The sequence below is a fragment of the Pipra filicauda genome, unplaced genomic scaffold (genome assembly GCF_003945595.2).
Source record: "Pipra filicauda isolate LSUMZ 115617 unplaced genomic scaffold, ASM394559v2 scaffold66_size7647185_pilon, whole genome shotgun sequence".
Lineage (NCBI taxonomy): Eukaryota > Metazoa > Chordata > Aves > Passeriformes > Pipridae > Pipra > Pipra filicauda.
The window spans coordinates 1,050,334-1,068,518 of record NW_024104831.1 but is presented as its reverse complement, the minus strand read 5'-3'; the positions used below and the strand labels follow the sequence as shown (position 1 = coordinate 1,068,518).

General features: G+C 37.8%; 1 protein-coding gene across 9 annotated transcripts in view; it reads left to right on the top strand.

Annotated features, from left to right (window-relative positions):
* HDAC9 (histone deacetylase 9) overlaps nt 1-18,185 on the top strand; it is a 459,183-nt gene that overhangs the window by 29,838 nt on the left and 411,160 nt on the right. For 8 of the 9 annotated variants that reach the window (XM_027738932.2, XM_027738931.2, XM_027738930.2 and 5 more), the window contains exon 2: nt 4,987-5,085. In XM_027738932.2, the coding sequence (XP_027594733.2) occupies nt 5,067-5,085 (19 nt within the window). In that variant the 5' untranslated portion in view covers nt 4,987-5,066. Of the gene's footprint in view, nt 1-4,849; nt 4,871-4,986; nt 5,086-18,185 lie in introns of those variants that run through there. The other variant, XM_039388610.1, reaches the window with a different exon arrangement.

The following is an 18,185-nucleotide window of genomic DNA, read 5'->3' as shown; positions in this document are numbered from 1 at the left end:
ATTGAGCTTTTTGCTAAACTGGTCATTGGGAAACAGAATTTGTACCATTCTGACAGCTGTTTTAGATACTTAGTTTTTTAACACATAAGCTGCTAAATGTGAGAAGTGATTACTTTTCCTTTTTGGTGACACTTGAGGCCAATGACCTCCAGCATTTTGATTTCAATTCCAAACAACAGTTTTGTTGGTAAGTAACTTAAAGCTATTTTAAAACAATATATGCAGCAGAGAATTGACTTGATGTGTTATTAGGAGTGCTGACCTGTCATGTTCAGAATTTAATGAAGTGTATAATTCTATACTTTTATCTGCAGAATCTTCCATAATGATTTTCTAAACTCCTTTACAAATAGAGTTATTATGGAGTTGGGTAAAAAAATCCTCCTTGAGGAGAAATATCTGGGAGATACCTCCAGGATGTAGTTTTGAAAACTATGGATTCATTTCAGAAGTTCTCATGAAAAATTCATCTTGAGAACAAGGAAAATAGAAGTAGGAATATATTTTTCATCTGAATTCTGTTAATTTGTATTCATTGCAACCTATTTCAGAAACTCGATTCCCAAAGGAATTTTGAAGTATAGGCACAAGATAGAAAAAATATAGTCAGTGAATATAGTTTTGGGATGACACAGTGAGAGATGATAGTTTAAAGGAATAGTATTAACTTGAAATGCTTACTTGTGTTTGAAAATACTGTACCTACATATAGTTATGAGAAACAAGGTTTGTGGTGGCTGGTGGGCATAAAGACCTACATTCCATCTTGCACTGTTCTTTTGTGGCAATTTCAAAGGTGCAACAGTCCTTGGAGCACATGAACTGTTGAATTTCTTTTGAAGAAAAAGGGGAAGGTTCCTGGGTAAGCAAATGCAACTCACTGATGTGTAGCATCACCTCCAGTGATATATCTGAAGATAGAAGTTAGTTTGCTGTATACTGTGCTATAACCTAATATTCTGAGTTGATAATGAGTAAAGGATGAATTATCATTCAGTTAAAATGTAGTACCTTAGGAAGTGCAGTTAGTCTATACTAAATTCTGGAGCCACTTGCTGTACCTTAGTATCTTCAGGATTTGTCTGATTAGGAATTGTGTGACGTGTTTTGGGGGTGGAGTACAAATGCACCACCCAATGAGCGTAGTACCTCACATGAAATTTTAATGTACAGTGCCCAGTGCTGTGCTTTTTTCCCTTTGGTTCAGTGCTAGCATTAAAAAATATGTTGCAGTCCCATTTATAGGCTCTAATTTTGCAATATGACATTCCTTCAGTAAAAGAAAAGAAATTAAGCATGTCAGCTTATCAGTAGAAGTGTATTTGAATGAGAGTGTTGGCGTTGTGAGTGTAATTCTGTATATGGTGATGTGGAATTTTTCATGGTTCTTAATGTGAGCTTTGACAATATGAGCCTTATATCATATTTGCAAGGAGTTGTTAAAATTGAACCTGAACAACAACATTCAGCTTAGTGAAAGCTTTGCATTTACAAGTAGTATATGGAAATAGAGTATAAGGAAGGATGCCAACTGCCACTTCATTAAATATAAGACTACCAGTGCAGTTGATTTTACAAAATTCCTTAACGGAAATCTTTTTATGGGGATCCCAGGAGAATGCTTTCTTATGCAGAAATTATTCTCAGTAGGTTTAACCACAATGAATATTCAGTGCTGATGCTGTCTATGATGATCTTGGAAAGGAAAAATCCTGAAGTTCCACATCATGTAATCACAGAGTAGCTCCAGGCCTCTGGAGATACCTAGTCCACACCCTTCCTCAAGGCTGGGTCTACTACAGCAGGTTGCCCAAGGTTGCATACAATCTCCAAGGATTGAAACTCAGCGAACTCTCTGGGCAGCCTGTTCTTGAGATGTTTGACTTCAATAGCAGTGAAAAAGTGCCTTGTAATTTAAATGGAATTGCCCATATCTCAGTTTGTGCACATTGACTCTTTTTCTGTCACTAGGGATCACTGAGAAGAGTCTTGTTCTGTCTTCTTCACTGCTTTTTACGTAGCTGCTCTGCAATGGAGCACCTCTTTTTCCTCTGACCTTGGTGTTCCTTCTGTTTCTCACTTTTTTTTCTGCCGCCCACCCCCTTACCCCAACCTTGGCACATACATTCAGTAGATCCATTTTCTCTAGCCCATTGAAGTCCCTCTGAATGACAGCACAACCATCTGCTCTGTCAACCACTTCTTCCGATTTCGAACTGTCTGTGGAATTGCTGAGGTTATACTCTGTACCATGAGGCAGGTCCTTAATGAAAAGCAGTACTAGCACTAGTATTGACCCCGGGGGCTCCATTAAAATGACTGGCCTCCAGTTGGACTTTGGCCTGCAGATCACAACTCTTAAGGACTGGCAGTGCAGCCAATTTTCAGCCACCCCTGCTGTCCACTTTCCTATCTGTGTTTCAGAATTTTTGGGGATGTTTTGGGGGACAAGTGTTGAAAGCCTTGCTAAAGTCAAGATAAACAACATTCTCAGCTCATCCATGTTCTAGCTATTTCATTGTAGAAAGCTATCATGTTGGCCAAGCATGATTTTCCTTCATAAGTATATGCTGCCTATTTCCCATCACCTTCCTGTCCTTCATGTGCTTGCAAATTGTTTCCAGGATTATTTTCTTCATCACCTTCCAAGAAATTGGGGTGATGTGGTCTGGCCTTTGGTTCTCTGTCTTCTCCTTCCTATCATTCTTGAAGACAGGAGTGATGTCTGCTTTTTTATAGTCTATTTGAACCTCCCATAGTCATGATCTTTCAAAGGTGTTTTGAGAGTGGCCTTGCAGCGATACTGTCCAGATCCCTCAGCACTCAGGGAAGCATCCATCCCATCAGGTCACATAAAGTTTTGTACGTCCAGCTTGTTTAAATCTTCCCTAACCTAATTCTTCTCCAAGGATAAGTGTTCCTTGCTCCAGAGAAGGAGCAAGGAAGAGCTATGAAGCGTCTTCTTTCTACAGAGTTTCAGCAAAGCTGGTATCCATAACCCAATACAAGATTGATGGGATCACTGTTTTGAGTGTGGCATGTCAGTATTTCCACTGACAGGAGCATGCTAGTCATATCTACTGATCTCTCTCACACACAGCTATCCAAATTACTTGAAATTACCTTTATTGGTGAAAAAAGGTAAAGATTTGTTTGTGAGGAGAAAGCTTAGCCGTCTGAGAGTGCAGTCTGAACTGACTACATGTCCTCTGGTCATACTAGCTTCAAATATCCATTGGGGTGGGAGGGTCTATGCAAAATGAAACTTACACATAATTATAGTTTTAGCTATTGTGACTGTAAGTGAATTTAGAATATTAGAATATTGTCAAATTCTAATACCCACAATTTTCCTAATACCCAAAAATATTATGTATTATGTTTACTTTAAACGTATACTGAAAATTTACTCTTGTAAAGTCCATAGGTGAAGCATTAATGTTCATTCTCTACTTTCTGAAACATACTGCACAGTCCCAGCTGGGGCTGGATACTGAATGAATGGATGTTGGATTCACTGGAAAGTATTTTTTCACGATCTTTGTAGCTGCTAAGATAATAATGAGCTCTCTAAAATCAAGTAGAATCTTAAAACTCCTCAATTGCGTGTTGATTGTCCTTATATTGATGGATCTTGGAGCTGTACACCTGCCTCAGTCAAAGTAAGGATGTGCCCAAATGCAGGTTTTGGATTAGATTAACTGTAGAGTCTGTTCAGTTTAATAGCAGTTCCATCTGGTATTTGATGAATTTTGACACGTCAGGTAAGCAAGGGAAAGTAATTAGGATTTTCATGAAGTATGAATTTTGGTTTTACAGGTGCTGTCTGTTGGAGTGCTGGATTTGTCCAGATGTCATCCCTATTTGAGGAGTGTATGTCCAGCTTGCTTTATGGGGCATAAACGCAGAAGTTACTTAAATGTGTGATTTACCTTTCTTGAATGATAATGATGCTAAACTTAAGCGATTATACTTGGTTAAAATGTAATTTACTATCTGGAATTTGGCTGAGCTCAGCTTGAAACTAAATGTGCAGTTGGTGCTTTAAAAAAAGTGACAAAAGCTGCTAAAATATTCAGCACTAAGAATATCTTTGACTATTTAGATGCTTTAGGAGCAGTGGCTGAATAGGATAGTCACAGTCATAATGCACTACAACCTTCTCTTCTTTCTCATGATGCTGTTTATATCATGCTTGAATGAAAATATATTTTAGTTCCCTGAAAGCCTCTTCTCTGCAGCTTTTAACTTTCAGCAGATGGGAGTATTAGAGGAACATTTTTGCCTCTGCTTCTGCATTGAACTGAGAAAGTCACAGGACTGTGAAAGGATTCAGCCAAATTGCAGAACCTTCCTTGCCCTACTCTTGAGCAGCCCACACTATTAGCAACTATCTTCGTGGTGTCAGAGATTTCATTAGCTAGTCGTGGGAGATCCATTCAACTATGCTAATTATTTCAACAAGTTCTATTCATGAGCTGTTTAAACATGGGAGCTTACAGAAGTAGTAGCTATTCCAGAAAGACTTTTGAATGCAGATCTGTTTCTGCACATTCATGTTTCGATGCTGACTGCAGACATCTACAGTAAGAGTAAAACTATGAATTAAACCATCAGGATATAACCCAGATATTTCTTCCTCAAGTTTTCTATTTTGTATAGTGCCCTGATCATAGAGGAAAGGGAAAGGACCAGTTCATCCTTTCACTTTCTGGTATTCTTATGTGACTATTGATGGACTGTAATGCAAATTTCTATTTGAATCTGGACTGCTCTGAAGCTTGAGGATTTCTAAATGTTATTCTTGTTTTCAGTGTTCATGAGCTCTTGGATTTGCAGCAAAATGTACATGATAGAAAGAACCTTCAGGGTGAGAGATTTTAAATATAGTTCTGTTTAAGTGTGTTTGACATAATTATAACCTATTAAAAATATTATGTTGTCAGTGTATAGTCAAAGGTGTTTTTTCTTCTTTACTTTACTCAGATTTACCCCGCTTCTGGAAAAATCTCAAAATCTCAACGACTTCTCTACACTGTCTACAAGATACCATTCCATTAAGAACAATGAGCTCCACAACACCAGGTCAGTTTGTTTGTATTTATACCTTGCTCCTGCAGAACTCTGTGCTGTACTAGAAAGTACATAATTCTTTGTGTCGATGAAATGAATTTGGCAAGTGACTGATATACCAACTGCACTTCATATGATATGATATGATAAAGCAGGACAATGGCTATACAGACATAAAAGGCTATTTTGGGGATAACTTGTCACAGTTGAATTGTAAAGCCAGCATGATACTACAGTGCATTTAAAACATTTTTGTGGTTTTTATTAATAAACTGATTAGTCATGATTGGACATGAATAGGCATTTTATAACATTTTAGTTACCCGTATTAGTAATTAGTCATTATTTTCTGCCTTGCACAATTGCTTCTTTAGAAAAAAAGACTGTGAATGGTATTCTGTTATTTTTCTTTTGGGGTCCAAAGTCATATTTGCCCATAATGGGCATTCTCTGCAGAGCTTCATCCTTTAAATATATGTAATTAACAGTGATCTCTTATCCTGCTTTATCTAATGCCTGCAAAATGAATTTACTGCAGGTTCACCTGATAGAAAGGGAATGATCAGTAGCTGTACACAGTGTTTAAACTTCCAAGATGCATATGGAACATGCCTTGACTTCAGTTCTTTTGGGGAGCGAGAGTCCCCAGTTCAAATCTGTGCAACATCCCATATGGTTCGCACTTTGTTCACCCACACTTGAAGTATTTATTTCTAGTACTGTTGGTAAAATAACCCTTTACAGGTGGCTTATTTTAAGCCTGCTTCGGTTTTGTGCAAACAGCTTATAAAAGCATCAGGGAAAACACTGCCATACTTTTTAAGGTGTATTTATCTGTAGATGCCCTATCTGATAGAAATTTATTTCAGTGAGGACCTTTGGAGAATTGTTGATTGTAGTATTGAAAACTGGCAATAACTGCTTTTACATGAAATAGAGTCAAACATAGCTGGATTTCAGCCTTGGCGTCTTTTTCTTACAGTGCAGTTTGGTGCATTCAGCGAATTATCCATACAAGACATGACAGGGCTTCAGCAGAAAATCATGTCTTTATCTCTATCGCAGTGGTGCCTAATATGAAATAATACTGTACTTTCCTAACTTGCAGTTCAAATGCCAAGATACTTCAGTCGACTGGGTATCTTTCTAACGTTTCTTCTTTTCTATTAGATGTAGTCTGTGGAAATAGGCCAAAATGAAATTGTCTCTTACAAAAAGAAAATAAATTTTCCAATGCTCTTATTACTATGAAGAAAGAAGACAGCAAACATGAATGCATATTTACTATCTGTTTCTACAGACTAAATCTAATACAAGAAATAAGAAACATTCAATATGATCAGATTACTTGTAAAGGTATTTAGACATTTCAGAATCATGGCTTTTAGTAGGAGCCTAAATATCTTTAAATCTAGTCCTTGGTGTCCCCCATCATTAGAGTTTGCCTCTGAAATCCATGAGTTGCTTCAGCTACTATTTCAAAACACCTCTGTGACATGTGCAGAAATGCAGTATGCAAGGGCAGTGTCAGCCATGGGATTCTCATTTTTCTTTCCCTCAGTGAAAGGGAAATGAGGCAGAATTTATTTGGACTTAAGTCTCGCATCCTGCTTAAAGTAAATGCTATGGACTAAAGGAGAATGACTGTCTCCACGTGACATCTCTTCTGTCTCCCGATTGAGGGAATCTGAGATGTGTTTTGTGCAGTGTTCTATCACCTTTTGGCAGTCATTCAAATTTCTGGTTCCAGTGTGGTCACTGTAATGGACTGATAGGGAATACAGTGATAGGAGAGGTCTCCTACATTCTGTGAGCAGTTAACACTTGATCAGAATTTTTTAGGAGATAAAAATTGCCAAGTTTTCTTATTGCATCCACAGTAACTGAGTTCCCCTTTTCCAGTCCTATTCAAGCATATGCATTTTTTCCTATATGGCTAATATGTCTTTGTCCCATGGCAATTTTTATTGCTTCTTTTTCTTTCTCCCGTGGTTTGCTTTTTATGAAGGTTAACCTTATGAGATGAGGAGGTGGAAGGACTGTCCCTTCCAATCCAAACTATTTTGTGACTCTGTGATTCCTGTGATTCAACTTCTTACTTAGGTTTAAAATATATATCAGGATGTACTTGTTTCACTTGTAAGACACTCCAGTAGTTGAGGAAGTATCCCTAGTATTCCAAAAGAAAAATTAATGGATTGGCAGTGACATGAGCAGCTTGTTCCTGTGCTGGTGTGCCTGGAACAAGCTGAAAGGCAGTTCTGGCATTAATGGCACATAGTTTAAGTTGCAAAAGCCTAATTGAGATGTGTCTAGTACTGTCTGAGTTGAGGGTTTTGTGCTTTTTCTTTTTTAGTCCTGAGAATCTTGAGCTTCTTCAAGGAATAGGTTGCTATATTCAGTTACAGCCAGTGGTTAGGGCAGTTTAAAATAATTTCTAAGCAGCAAACTTTAGGCACATACAGTATACAAACAGTATTAACATATTTAAACCCACTCTTTTTCTGTTGTGTAACACCAGGAATGCTACCTCATTTGAATACCAATCTATGTGTCTGGTACCTAAGACATGAAAATTTTCATAATATATTGTAAGCATTTTCATTTTGGGTCATGGTTGTAAGTTACAACAAAATGGTAAATGTACGTTTTGTTCTGTTTATCTATCCCACATATATATATAGAACTTGTGTATGTACATTCATACGTGCTGTTTTCACGAAAGATAAGTATACTTTCAGAAAAAAAAATGAAGAAAAAGCAAGAGGCAAACTTGTAAAGCAGTGGTACTCTGTAGATGAATGGCATAGGCCTGTCCACTTCATGGCTGGCTTGTTCTGTCAATGAAAAATTCTGAAATGTTGTAGAAGGTTCAAAGATTGTGTGCACTATGCCCGATTTCTGTGGTTTTATAATGTAATGTGCTAAGTGAAGAAAAATACATATTCCTTAGAATAGCTTTCCCTTCATACCTAAATTGTTGGAAAGCCCATTGAAAGACCTGATGTGGAACAAGTAAAAAATTCTGCACGTTTTATTCAAACGCTATTTGAGGAACCTCTTTGGATAGATTTTGTTCACAGCACCAATGCACGTAAGTATTTCTTTATGTTGTATGATGCAATGAAGGGGTTTCCAGCTTAGCAACATCTACTTGCAACAACATTGTAGCCTCTTAGGTTGATCCCAGCTCTCTGAACCTTCAGGGACCAGGTTCTTGCTAATCTGTAGGGCTGTAAAGTAAATACTGAATCCCAGCAGGGAAAGGTACTGATGTTTGCTTTGTTATAAATTGTAAGATCATTAAGGAAATGTTTACATTCTGTTGCCGTTGCATGTTCTGAACTGATTGCTGTTCATAAAAAGCATTGGACAGAACAAGAAAATATTTATTTCACAGAATCATAGAATTGTTAGGGTTAGAAGGGGCTTCTGGAGATCTTGTCATCCAACCCCCCTGCCAAGGCAGGGTCACCTAGAGCAGGTTACACAGGTTTTTAATGTTTCCAGAGAGGGACACTCCATGACATCCCGGGGCAGCCTGTTCCAGTGCTCTGCCACCCTCAATGTAAAGAAGTTCCTTCCTCACGTTGATATTGAACTTCTTGTGTTTTAGTTTATGACCATTACTCCTCATCCTGTCACTGGGCACCACTGAAAAGAGTCTGGCACCATCCTCTTGGCAGCTGCGTGTGAGATATTTATGTGCATTAATGAGTTCCCACCTCAGTCTTCTCCAGACTAAACGGGCCCAGCTCCCTCAGTCTCTTCTCATAAGAGATGCTTCAGTCCCTTAATCATCTTTGTGGCCTCTGCTAGACCCTCTCCAGTGGCTCCTTACCTTTCCTGTACTGGGGAGCCCAGAACTGGACATAGTACTCCAGATGTGGCCTCACTAGGGCCAAGTAGAGGGGGAGGATCACCTCCTTTGACCTTGCCACACTCTACCACACCCTGTGCACTCCAGGATATCATTGGCCATCCTGGCCGCAAGGATGCAATTCACCCAGTGGTGAATTAATATACTCACAGGTGTATTTTGCAGTTGTCTGTCTCTAACTCTCCAGTACTTTGAAATATAATCTTGCTTCATTTAAATCATGTGTTGCTTTAATACAATATTCATTATTCAGATTTTTCAAAGAAAAACAGCATCTATGGGGAAGGGTGAATTATAGATATTTCTGTGAAGATAGAGATCATAGGTTTTCTTTTTGTAACCTGAGAAGGGGAGTGAGTCCAGAGAGATTTCATTTCTTCTACCGTTTGCCTCTCCCATCACCCAGATCTTTCAGATTTTGTGCTTTACTTTTCACCTTGAAATTAAAAGCAATATTAGAATAGTTAAATGAAGTTAATTCTATTAAAAAACAAAACACCAAAACCACTAAAGTTGTTCATGGAATTACTTTTCACTGTCCTTGTTTTTCAAAAGTGTATCAACATGTGCCTGCTGCTGAACAGAACAAGTTCAAAATGTGTCTAGGTTACTTACCTACACCTACATGAAATCAGCTCTTTTAGCTATTGGTAATAACTGAATTAAAATCCAAGTCTGATATATAATGTTTTGGAAATCCCTGTCCAAACTTCTTTCTGCTCTTCAACAACATTACTTGTTTTTTCAGGTCTTTAGTACCTTCTACGAGCTGCCTGTTGCTGTAGGCAATAGAAAGTGATATTTCTTAATAAACTGAGTGAGAAGAGAAAGGAGTTGTGTGCTAAATTCTGCAAGTTCCTACTTCTGGATCACTTTTCTATCATCTTGATTATGAATTACTTTGATAGGCATTTGTTTGTTCCTCATGAGAAATAGCTTATTTTTCCTCACTGTGAAGTTGACTCCCCCTGTTTCTTTGTTCTGCTTTGCTCTGCATTTTTACAAATAATTTTCCTCATATTAGTAAAGGCTAAGTATAGAAAATGTTCCAAAATGCTATTTTCACTATGGTTTTAAAACTAAAATGCAGTGAAAGGTTATGTTGCAGTCCAGTAACTGTCTCTGCACCAGCATTAGATTCTGTGAACAGATGAATATTTTGATAAATACTCATGTATGTTACTTGAAAATGTATTTGTCAGTTTTTTGGTTAAAAGATTTATGAGAACTTTCAGTCTAAAAAAAAAAAGTAGTAAATGAAATACCAGAAGGCTAAAACCTATTCTTCATACATGGGTCTGCTTTGACAGGTGTTTTAGTTCCATGAAAGGTAAGTGCATGGGTCTTTTTGGATATCTGACTGTAGACTGAAGGAATAGTATACATTTGTTTCTTGTGATGACTTTGTGATTACTTTTCCATGATTAAAAGAGGAATACATCACAGGCTGGATTAGATATGTATTTGGTGAATTCACTGAGTATGGCCTAGTAACTTTCAGGATTAATAGTTATGTTATCTATGTCTATCTGTCTATGTATGACAGAGTACTGCAGCTCTTTAAGATATCAAAAAGGAAAAAAATAAAATCTACAAGCTCAGCCATAATGAAGTGTATAAAAGAAGGATTCTTCCCCCACAGCACTCCCTGCTTTTTTTTAACTTTCAATGCAAAACACGACTCAGATGTTCAGCTCAGATTTTGACCTCTTGAATCTCCTTACAGAACTCCAAAATAGCTTCAGTCTGACATAAATCTTAGTTTTGCCCTCATGAAATGTAAAAGTCATTGCTGTACAGACTCTCTCTGTATTTTTCTCATAATAATTTAAGCCTGACATCCTTACCTAGGTATTTCTAGGTAAAATCCCAACAATTCACTAGCTTGAGTGAAAAATTTGGATTCAAAATGTGTTCTACCACTGGGGATTTAATGTATAAGACTACCAAATAATGAATAAAATGCTCTGTGCATGCATTGGATAAGAAAGCATCATCTTGTTCACTTGCTAGTAATTAAAATTTGTAAATACATTGAGCTACTTACTTAGAAGTAATTTACACCACTTACAACTAAAACTGATAATCAAAGCATTAAAGTGTCATCGTTCTGCCCTTATTTGTGTACTTACACTTGCACATGTTCATGAAAGTCTATTATTTTGTGCTAACTCTTCAGGTTTTAAGCGAATAAATAATGACAACGCCTAGACAGTGTGTTGTGGAATTAGTTACTACTTTCTGCAGATTCAACTTAACTGAAGAAAACAGCTCTGAAGAGTATTTTTTGCTATGAATTTGCAGTGCTTTAAGGTGATAAAAACTTTAACCTATGCATACATAAAAAATTCCTATCTATTCAAACAGATACTGTGCTTGAAGATTAGAACTATCTTGCTTTTTTTCTTTCAGGAATCAGTTGTTAATATTGGCTACCAAATGGTTTTGTCTGAGAATTTCTCTTTAAAAATAACTGTTTTGTTGGTCTGTGTAGTCAAAGCACTGGTCTGACTTTTTGACCACTAGCACTTCAACAGCTAAATTAGCTTTCTGGGAATAAATCTTGAAAGCTTTATAAAGCTTATAAAGATTCTTCAGAATGGCTTGTTTAAATTAGAGGTGAAAACATTTTCTCATTTTAAGTACATAATTTATCCTCAGTGTTCACTTAGAACATGCACCTCTAGAAATAGCCATCAAATTTATTGTCCATTAACAAAACACAGTATTTCACTGTCTTTTAGAGTTATCATAATTTTTACTATGATTAGTTCATTAAACCAAGATGGCACAGTTACACTTTCACTGGAGTCTAGTGAACTTTAAATAGGTAAATGTATATGTTACTTTGAGTGACCTTAGGAAAGGCAGATCAGAGGATTGCATTCTCTCTATAGAGTGAAAATACAGTGTTTTATAGCAGTGTTGATAATTAACCATTGGATTATGCTGGATAATGGTGGGGAGACTAATTCCTCATCTGACTCATCCTTTCAAACTATAAATCCCAACAGCCATCTAGAAGTTGCTTTGATTGTCACTAAGTGTATGACAAAATTTTCATGTGTTTTTACTGAATAGAAGTCTGCTATCACTCTGAGTTTGGAAAGCCTCCAAACTTAGAAGTTTGTATTCCAGTCTCACAGGAAATATTTAACCAACTCTGCTTTTATTATTTTACTGTCTGTAATCCTAAAGTCATTGTGCTTGCTGGAAGCTTACACAATGGAAGCATCCTGCATTGCCTTATGAAAGCTTGGCTTTACGTGAAGCAAACTCCTTAGCTTAACCTGTAAAGCCATCCCTAAGTATAGGAAATTGCTCTGGGAACAAAAATATTTTGTAATTCCAAATCAAGTCAGAATCTGAAGTAGCTCAATAAAAGAAATGTCCTGTCTCCATGTGATTTCAGCAGTTGACATGTGTCATTTGTGCCATTTCCATGTGGTCCACGTCCTAGGGGAGAAGGGGACTGCATTCGGGGTATTGTGTTTTTGAGAAGACCTGATTAATATAGCTCAGAGTCTATAAAGTAAAATTTGGTCTCTCCAGGTGCTTCATTGCTATATTCTGTTTGGCAAATCAGCTGCTTTCCTAATTCTTGTCTGTGTCAATCCTCACATTTCAATTTGGAGAATTGCTGTTGCTGTGTGCAGATAAAAGCAACAAAAATCCTTTTACAGTGTCCTTATTAGCAGGGTTCTTTATGTGTGAAAATACAAGTTGTGTGAAAGATGCTCATGTTTCCCTGCATTGATGCAAACACACTTTACCTCCTGAGTGATTTTACTCATCAGATAGCTGTGTCGCTTGAATCACTTACCAAATGATGTGTTGTCAAGACTCATTGCTGTGTGTTTGTCTTAGTGGGGGGAGAAGACAGGACAGAGTCACCTCTAGGGTAGGAGAGCAGGTGGGAGATTGCTAGCCAGGGAACTGCACAGTTCCTCCACAAGGGGAGGTTACATTTTGAGAAATGACTTTTTCAGTGGCAGTGCCAGAATAAGCAGCTCTAGTGACTGCCTGCCCATTGTTCTCACTTTTCACAACTGCTCAGTTGTGCCAGGTATGCTTATTTGTGTGGCCACAGAACGAAACGGATTCAGGAACTGATCCAGGCTCAGCTATTCCCAAGAAAAAAGTTGGTTTTAGCCTGGATCGGTTTCTCATTGTGGTTTACTACATAGCCACACAATCAATGGTCTTGGCAAGGTAAGGAAGGAAGAGGGAAGAGAAAAAGTGTGTTTAACTCATCCTACATTGAAAAGAAAGGATCATGAGTGGTCTTTGAGCAGGAGAAGTATGGTCAGCCTCCAAAACTGTCTAATGGGACTGCCTAGACCTAGGAAAAGCTGGAGAGAAATACTAAGGACTTCTTCACACATCTTCACTTTACTGGCTTTTTATGGATTTTAAGAGTTCACAGTTCTGTCTACGCAGAATTTGGACGCTGAGTGAACATTTTTGTTTTTGAACTCTATAGCTGAAAGAAATGACCAACAAGGTCACATTGTCTGTTATACAGCATACCACTTTTAAAGTGATAGATCAGCATCTGCCCGCCAGGCATTCTTTCACAGCCGTTAAGATATATGCAACACAAAGCAGTTAGGAGTATATGAAATATGGTTTGTTGAAAGCTTATGGAATTAATATTGTCCTATATGAATTTATAAGAGCTACATTTTTTGTAAGGCTATGTTTCTAGAATATTGCATTATACAGAAAGTTAGATAAAGCACCATGAATAAAACCTTTATTTTACTTTCTTCATTTGGTAGGTTTGCTGCATGAATGTTGATTATATTGAATACCCTAAAAAAGACGTGTTTGCCAACTTTTAGTGTTTTCCCACCCACACACCACCTCCTAATTTTGTCTCTGGCAGCCCAGATGTGTTTCTGCAGAATAAGTGTTTCTGCAGTGATAATTATAACACTTATAACAGGTAATTTGCAGATTCGGTAACTCAGAAAAAGCAGGACTATTTCACTGCACCTTGATTTGGAAGCTGGTGGCAATTTCAAAACTTCATTACAAAGTCTAAAATGTTAGAGTGTATGGAATATCTTAGTCTAGAAATTAAGCACTGCTTTGTAGCGTTTAGCAAATGAATGTCTAAAGGGAGCTCAAGGTATGATTTAAATTGGAGGTGGGTGGGTCATACTTTACTTCAGGCGATGATGTGTACGTTGTGGGTAGATCCAAACTCTTGTTGTATCTGGTGAACCAAACTCATAATTTGGACCTGCCTCTGGACTTTTTTTTTTTTTTAATTATCATCTCTAAGAAGACTAGACAAATTTCAGTTTTAAATGCTAACACCACAGTGAGTTCCAAGGTCCCCCTTGATGACCTATTTCCATGTGTGATTTTACTTAGAAACACAAGGTTTCTACTCTTTTTGTTTATATTTCTACTAGTTATATCTGTTTCTGTTTAGCATTGCATTTAGATATGCAAGATTTGTAAACTCAGAATTTCTTTTGAAAGTTTAATGAGGTTTAAAACAGATTAACACAAAAGATCTTGTTTTGGACTGTTACTTTCTGCAGGAGAGGATTGTCATGTAATACCTAGATAACACTTTCCTTCTTTCCTTCCTTCCTTCCTTTCTTCCTTTCTTCCTCCCTCCCTCCCTCCCTCTCTTCCATTTTTACATTTTCTTAGTTATGACAAAACTGGGCAGCTGCCAGGGGTCCTGGGGTAATGCCCAGTTTTGGTGTGGACTGTAGTTCTAGGGGCTGTGATGCAGGTTGTCGATGGTGTCAACCTCAATGTCTGTCCAAGAGTGGAGTCTCCTTCAGGTACTGGTCTGTGGCTAGAAATTCTGGCAGAAAGGAAGGCAATCTGAGAGGGTTGGACAAAACTCCCATTCATTATACATGGGATATTTTGAGTTTAAAATTTCTGGTTTGGCATTTTGGCAGTTTCTGCCAAAACAAAGCACTGAGCTGTTTTAAAATTTCTGAATTCCTACCCAAAGTTCCCTTTATTACCAATTGTAATTAACTGCTGTTTGATCTGAAGACATAAGAACTAGTGACATCTGCCATGCTATTTCTCCCCCTCACTTGTTCAGTGTTCTTCTCTTAGGGTAGCATTTGTTAGTGTTTCTTTTCAGTCTTCTCTTTACTAGATTGTAAAAATAAATTTCTTTAGCCTTTTTTTGTAGATCAAAATTTTGAATCTCTTTTTGTTTTCAATTTTCTCTTAGATTCTTAACGTACCACCTGGAAGTGACAGGAGAATTTCTGGTACATAAAAGTAAAACTATGCAAGTACTTATTGTTTATTAATCTCTCATTTCTTAATATCCCTGGATTTGCAGTTACTCTCAGTTGTCTGGATTATGGATTAATAAGGGTTTGCACCCCTCAGTGCTTGACTGCAGGACATTGCCATGGTATGAGTGATGTAGATGACAACTCATCACACGTGGCTTCGTCTGTGTACTGCTCTTTAAGGCTGCATCTGTGCTGTGCAGAAAAGAGTTTACAGGTTTTTCAAAATTGAATGTTTGTGTTGTTAATTTATCCAAGTTTCATGTTGTCTGTATTCTTGATTTCCTACACTGGGAAATGGAGAATTATCTGACCCGAGTGGAAAATTCTCAATGGATTACAGATCTGAGGCATGGTACAGGATAAAAAGGTTTTCTGTAAGTATGAAGACAACGAAGTGTTGTGTATGCTCTGTGTTGTGTGACTCATATCAGTTGTATTAAAAAAAAATCTACACTGTATTTTGAAACAGTATTATTTTGAGGCAGTACCCTGCAGTAAAGGCCAGTGCACAATACACAAACTTTAAGCTACATGAAGAAAGCAGACATCAGATATCTTTCACAGTTCCCCCTAAGGTGCTTGCAGCTGTTTCTGTAGCCTTGAAGTATATCTTTAGTGACTTAAAGTGAATATCATCATCATGGCTAGGCTTCGTGAATGAAGATTTGGGAAGGACTGTACCCACATTTGCTACAAGCACACTGGTGGCTAAAGAGGCCAATGCCAGATAGACAAGTCTGGTTGCAAAAGGCACAGTAGAAAGACTCCCTGGATGGTATCAGCAAGATGCGATTCTTTCTGCGTTGTCGTCCCCAGCTCAGCTTTCAGTAGTTGCTGTGGGTGCAGAGAGCTTTCTTTTATAAGGCTCAAAAGCTGCCTCCGGTCCTGATGTCTTTTTTTCTCTATTGAAACATTCAGCAGTTACCCTAGACAATTTTTTTTGTTGACAAATTCACAAGTACATGTAAGGTAAGTCAGGAAAATCCTGAAATAGCCACAGAGTACTTTGTGTTTTCTATTCAGCTATTTTGTAAAGAGTAGAAGAGAGGAACTCAAAACACACAGTGTTGCTATATTAAATACTGCATCACCTTTCCCTGTGCTATTTCTGTGACTTCATCAACATTTTAGCTTTTCAGACTGGTATATTAGGACATTCCTTTTGCACCATGTTATTGCATACACTTGAGAGGTCTATTTGCCATCCCTCGCAAAACATGCAAGAAAGCATGTTCCTGGGAGTACTCCTTAAGCCATTACCATCCAAGGAATCTGTGATAGATTGACAAATGATGTTTTGATTTTGATTAGCTGATTAGGAGTGCCTATAGACTTGTGGAGATGCCATTCATTTCTCTGGAAGGGAGACACAGCTGCAGTGGCTGACTTTGGGGTGCAGATCTGTGTACATTGGAATTTAATAACGTGGTCCTTTCAGTAGGAAACTCCCCAGCCAGTCAACTGAATAATGAAACAAATGCAACATTTGCACGCAGAGGAGGATTAAGAAGAAAGACAGTGACATGGTGGCTTGAAAGCAACATAAAGAAGCGAAAATGAAATAGAGCGGAGACATTAAGAGCCATGGAGGGGGAAAACACTGGACTTCGCTTAAAAGAATATGGAACAAGGACATAAGAAAAAAGGCATATAGAGAAGACACATGCAAAACCCTTAGAATACATGAGAATAAGTGTGTCTAAAGGGTGAGTAAGGAAAAGATTTTTTGAAAGAACTTCCTGGGGAAATAGCTTCCCTTCCATTTCGCACTGGTCCTCAGTATCACAAGGGAACTGGGACCAGCTTCTCTGGTACTCTGCATGCCTAGCTGCTGAAATGGAGATTTGTTTCAAAATTGGCTAAGATTTTACAGCTAGTCAGTACTTTATGGTGCTGAAAACATTCCTGCTGATGGGATTCTAAGGTGTTTAGCTGGCACTAGTTTCAAAGTCTGTTACATTAGTGATGTCGCTTAGTGGATATGGACTGGAAGAGCAAATTCTTTTAATTGCACGTTAAAAGGAAATCTGGGTTACTTCTCTTATGTTTTGTGTCTTCTTACCTCTGGGAAGTGTTTCTGGAAGTAGTAAAAATCTTTTACTTTCAGGATTAATAATTCTTTCGGTATAACCGTCCAGAACCAAATTCTGGGGGCATACTGTTGTGAACAGTGCTAGCAAGGCCCTTTGACAACTCACGCTGTCTGGTGCAGCTACTTGCTTTGGTTTGGAAGAGTAAAGAGCCAGAGGGGGAGGAGGTTGAACGTACATAGTAGTCTGTGCAATAGAATAGGTTGCAAGTACATGCAAAATGGAATTAATCTTTTAAATTGAAGCATGGTTTAGCTTTAGATTAACTATGTCTAACTTCATTATAGCTGGTTATTGATCTTAGCCTCCCCCCAACCCCCCAGTTATGATATTGGAGTTCAGTGATACCGTGGAAAGAAAATATAGAGACCTTAAAAAAGAATCAGAAAACATGTTGTACATTTAACCTTTCTGGTGCATGTGTTCAATATCCTTGAGAAAGGGGTGTTTCAATGGTACAGGAATGATCTGGTATTTTACAATCAAAAATTATCTGTAAACTCTGTGTGTGTATGTATGTGTGTCTATCTATAAAAAAAAATTAAAAATTCTGCTAAAGCTTCCTGTGCTTGCAGCATCCACTGTTCTGACAGTTTCAGGGCTTTAGCGGCAGATTTCAGTCATTCTGAACTGTATATTGATAATTATTCCGTTTAAAAAAAAAAAAGATATATATTTTTCTGAGGAGGGTTGGGCCAAGAGATATGTACTCTCTTTCTAGAACATACCACCCGGTGTTACTTCAGAAGATGTAAATCATCCTTTTGTCTATCACTGTCTTCCTGCCCTTCAAGCCCTCCAGAGATGGTTTCTGCAGTCCTGTAAATAGCCAAGAGGTGGGGCAGGTCTCTTTAG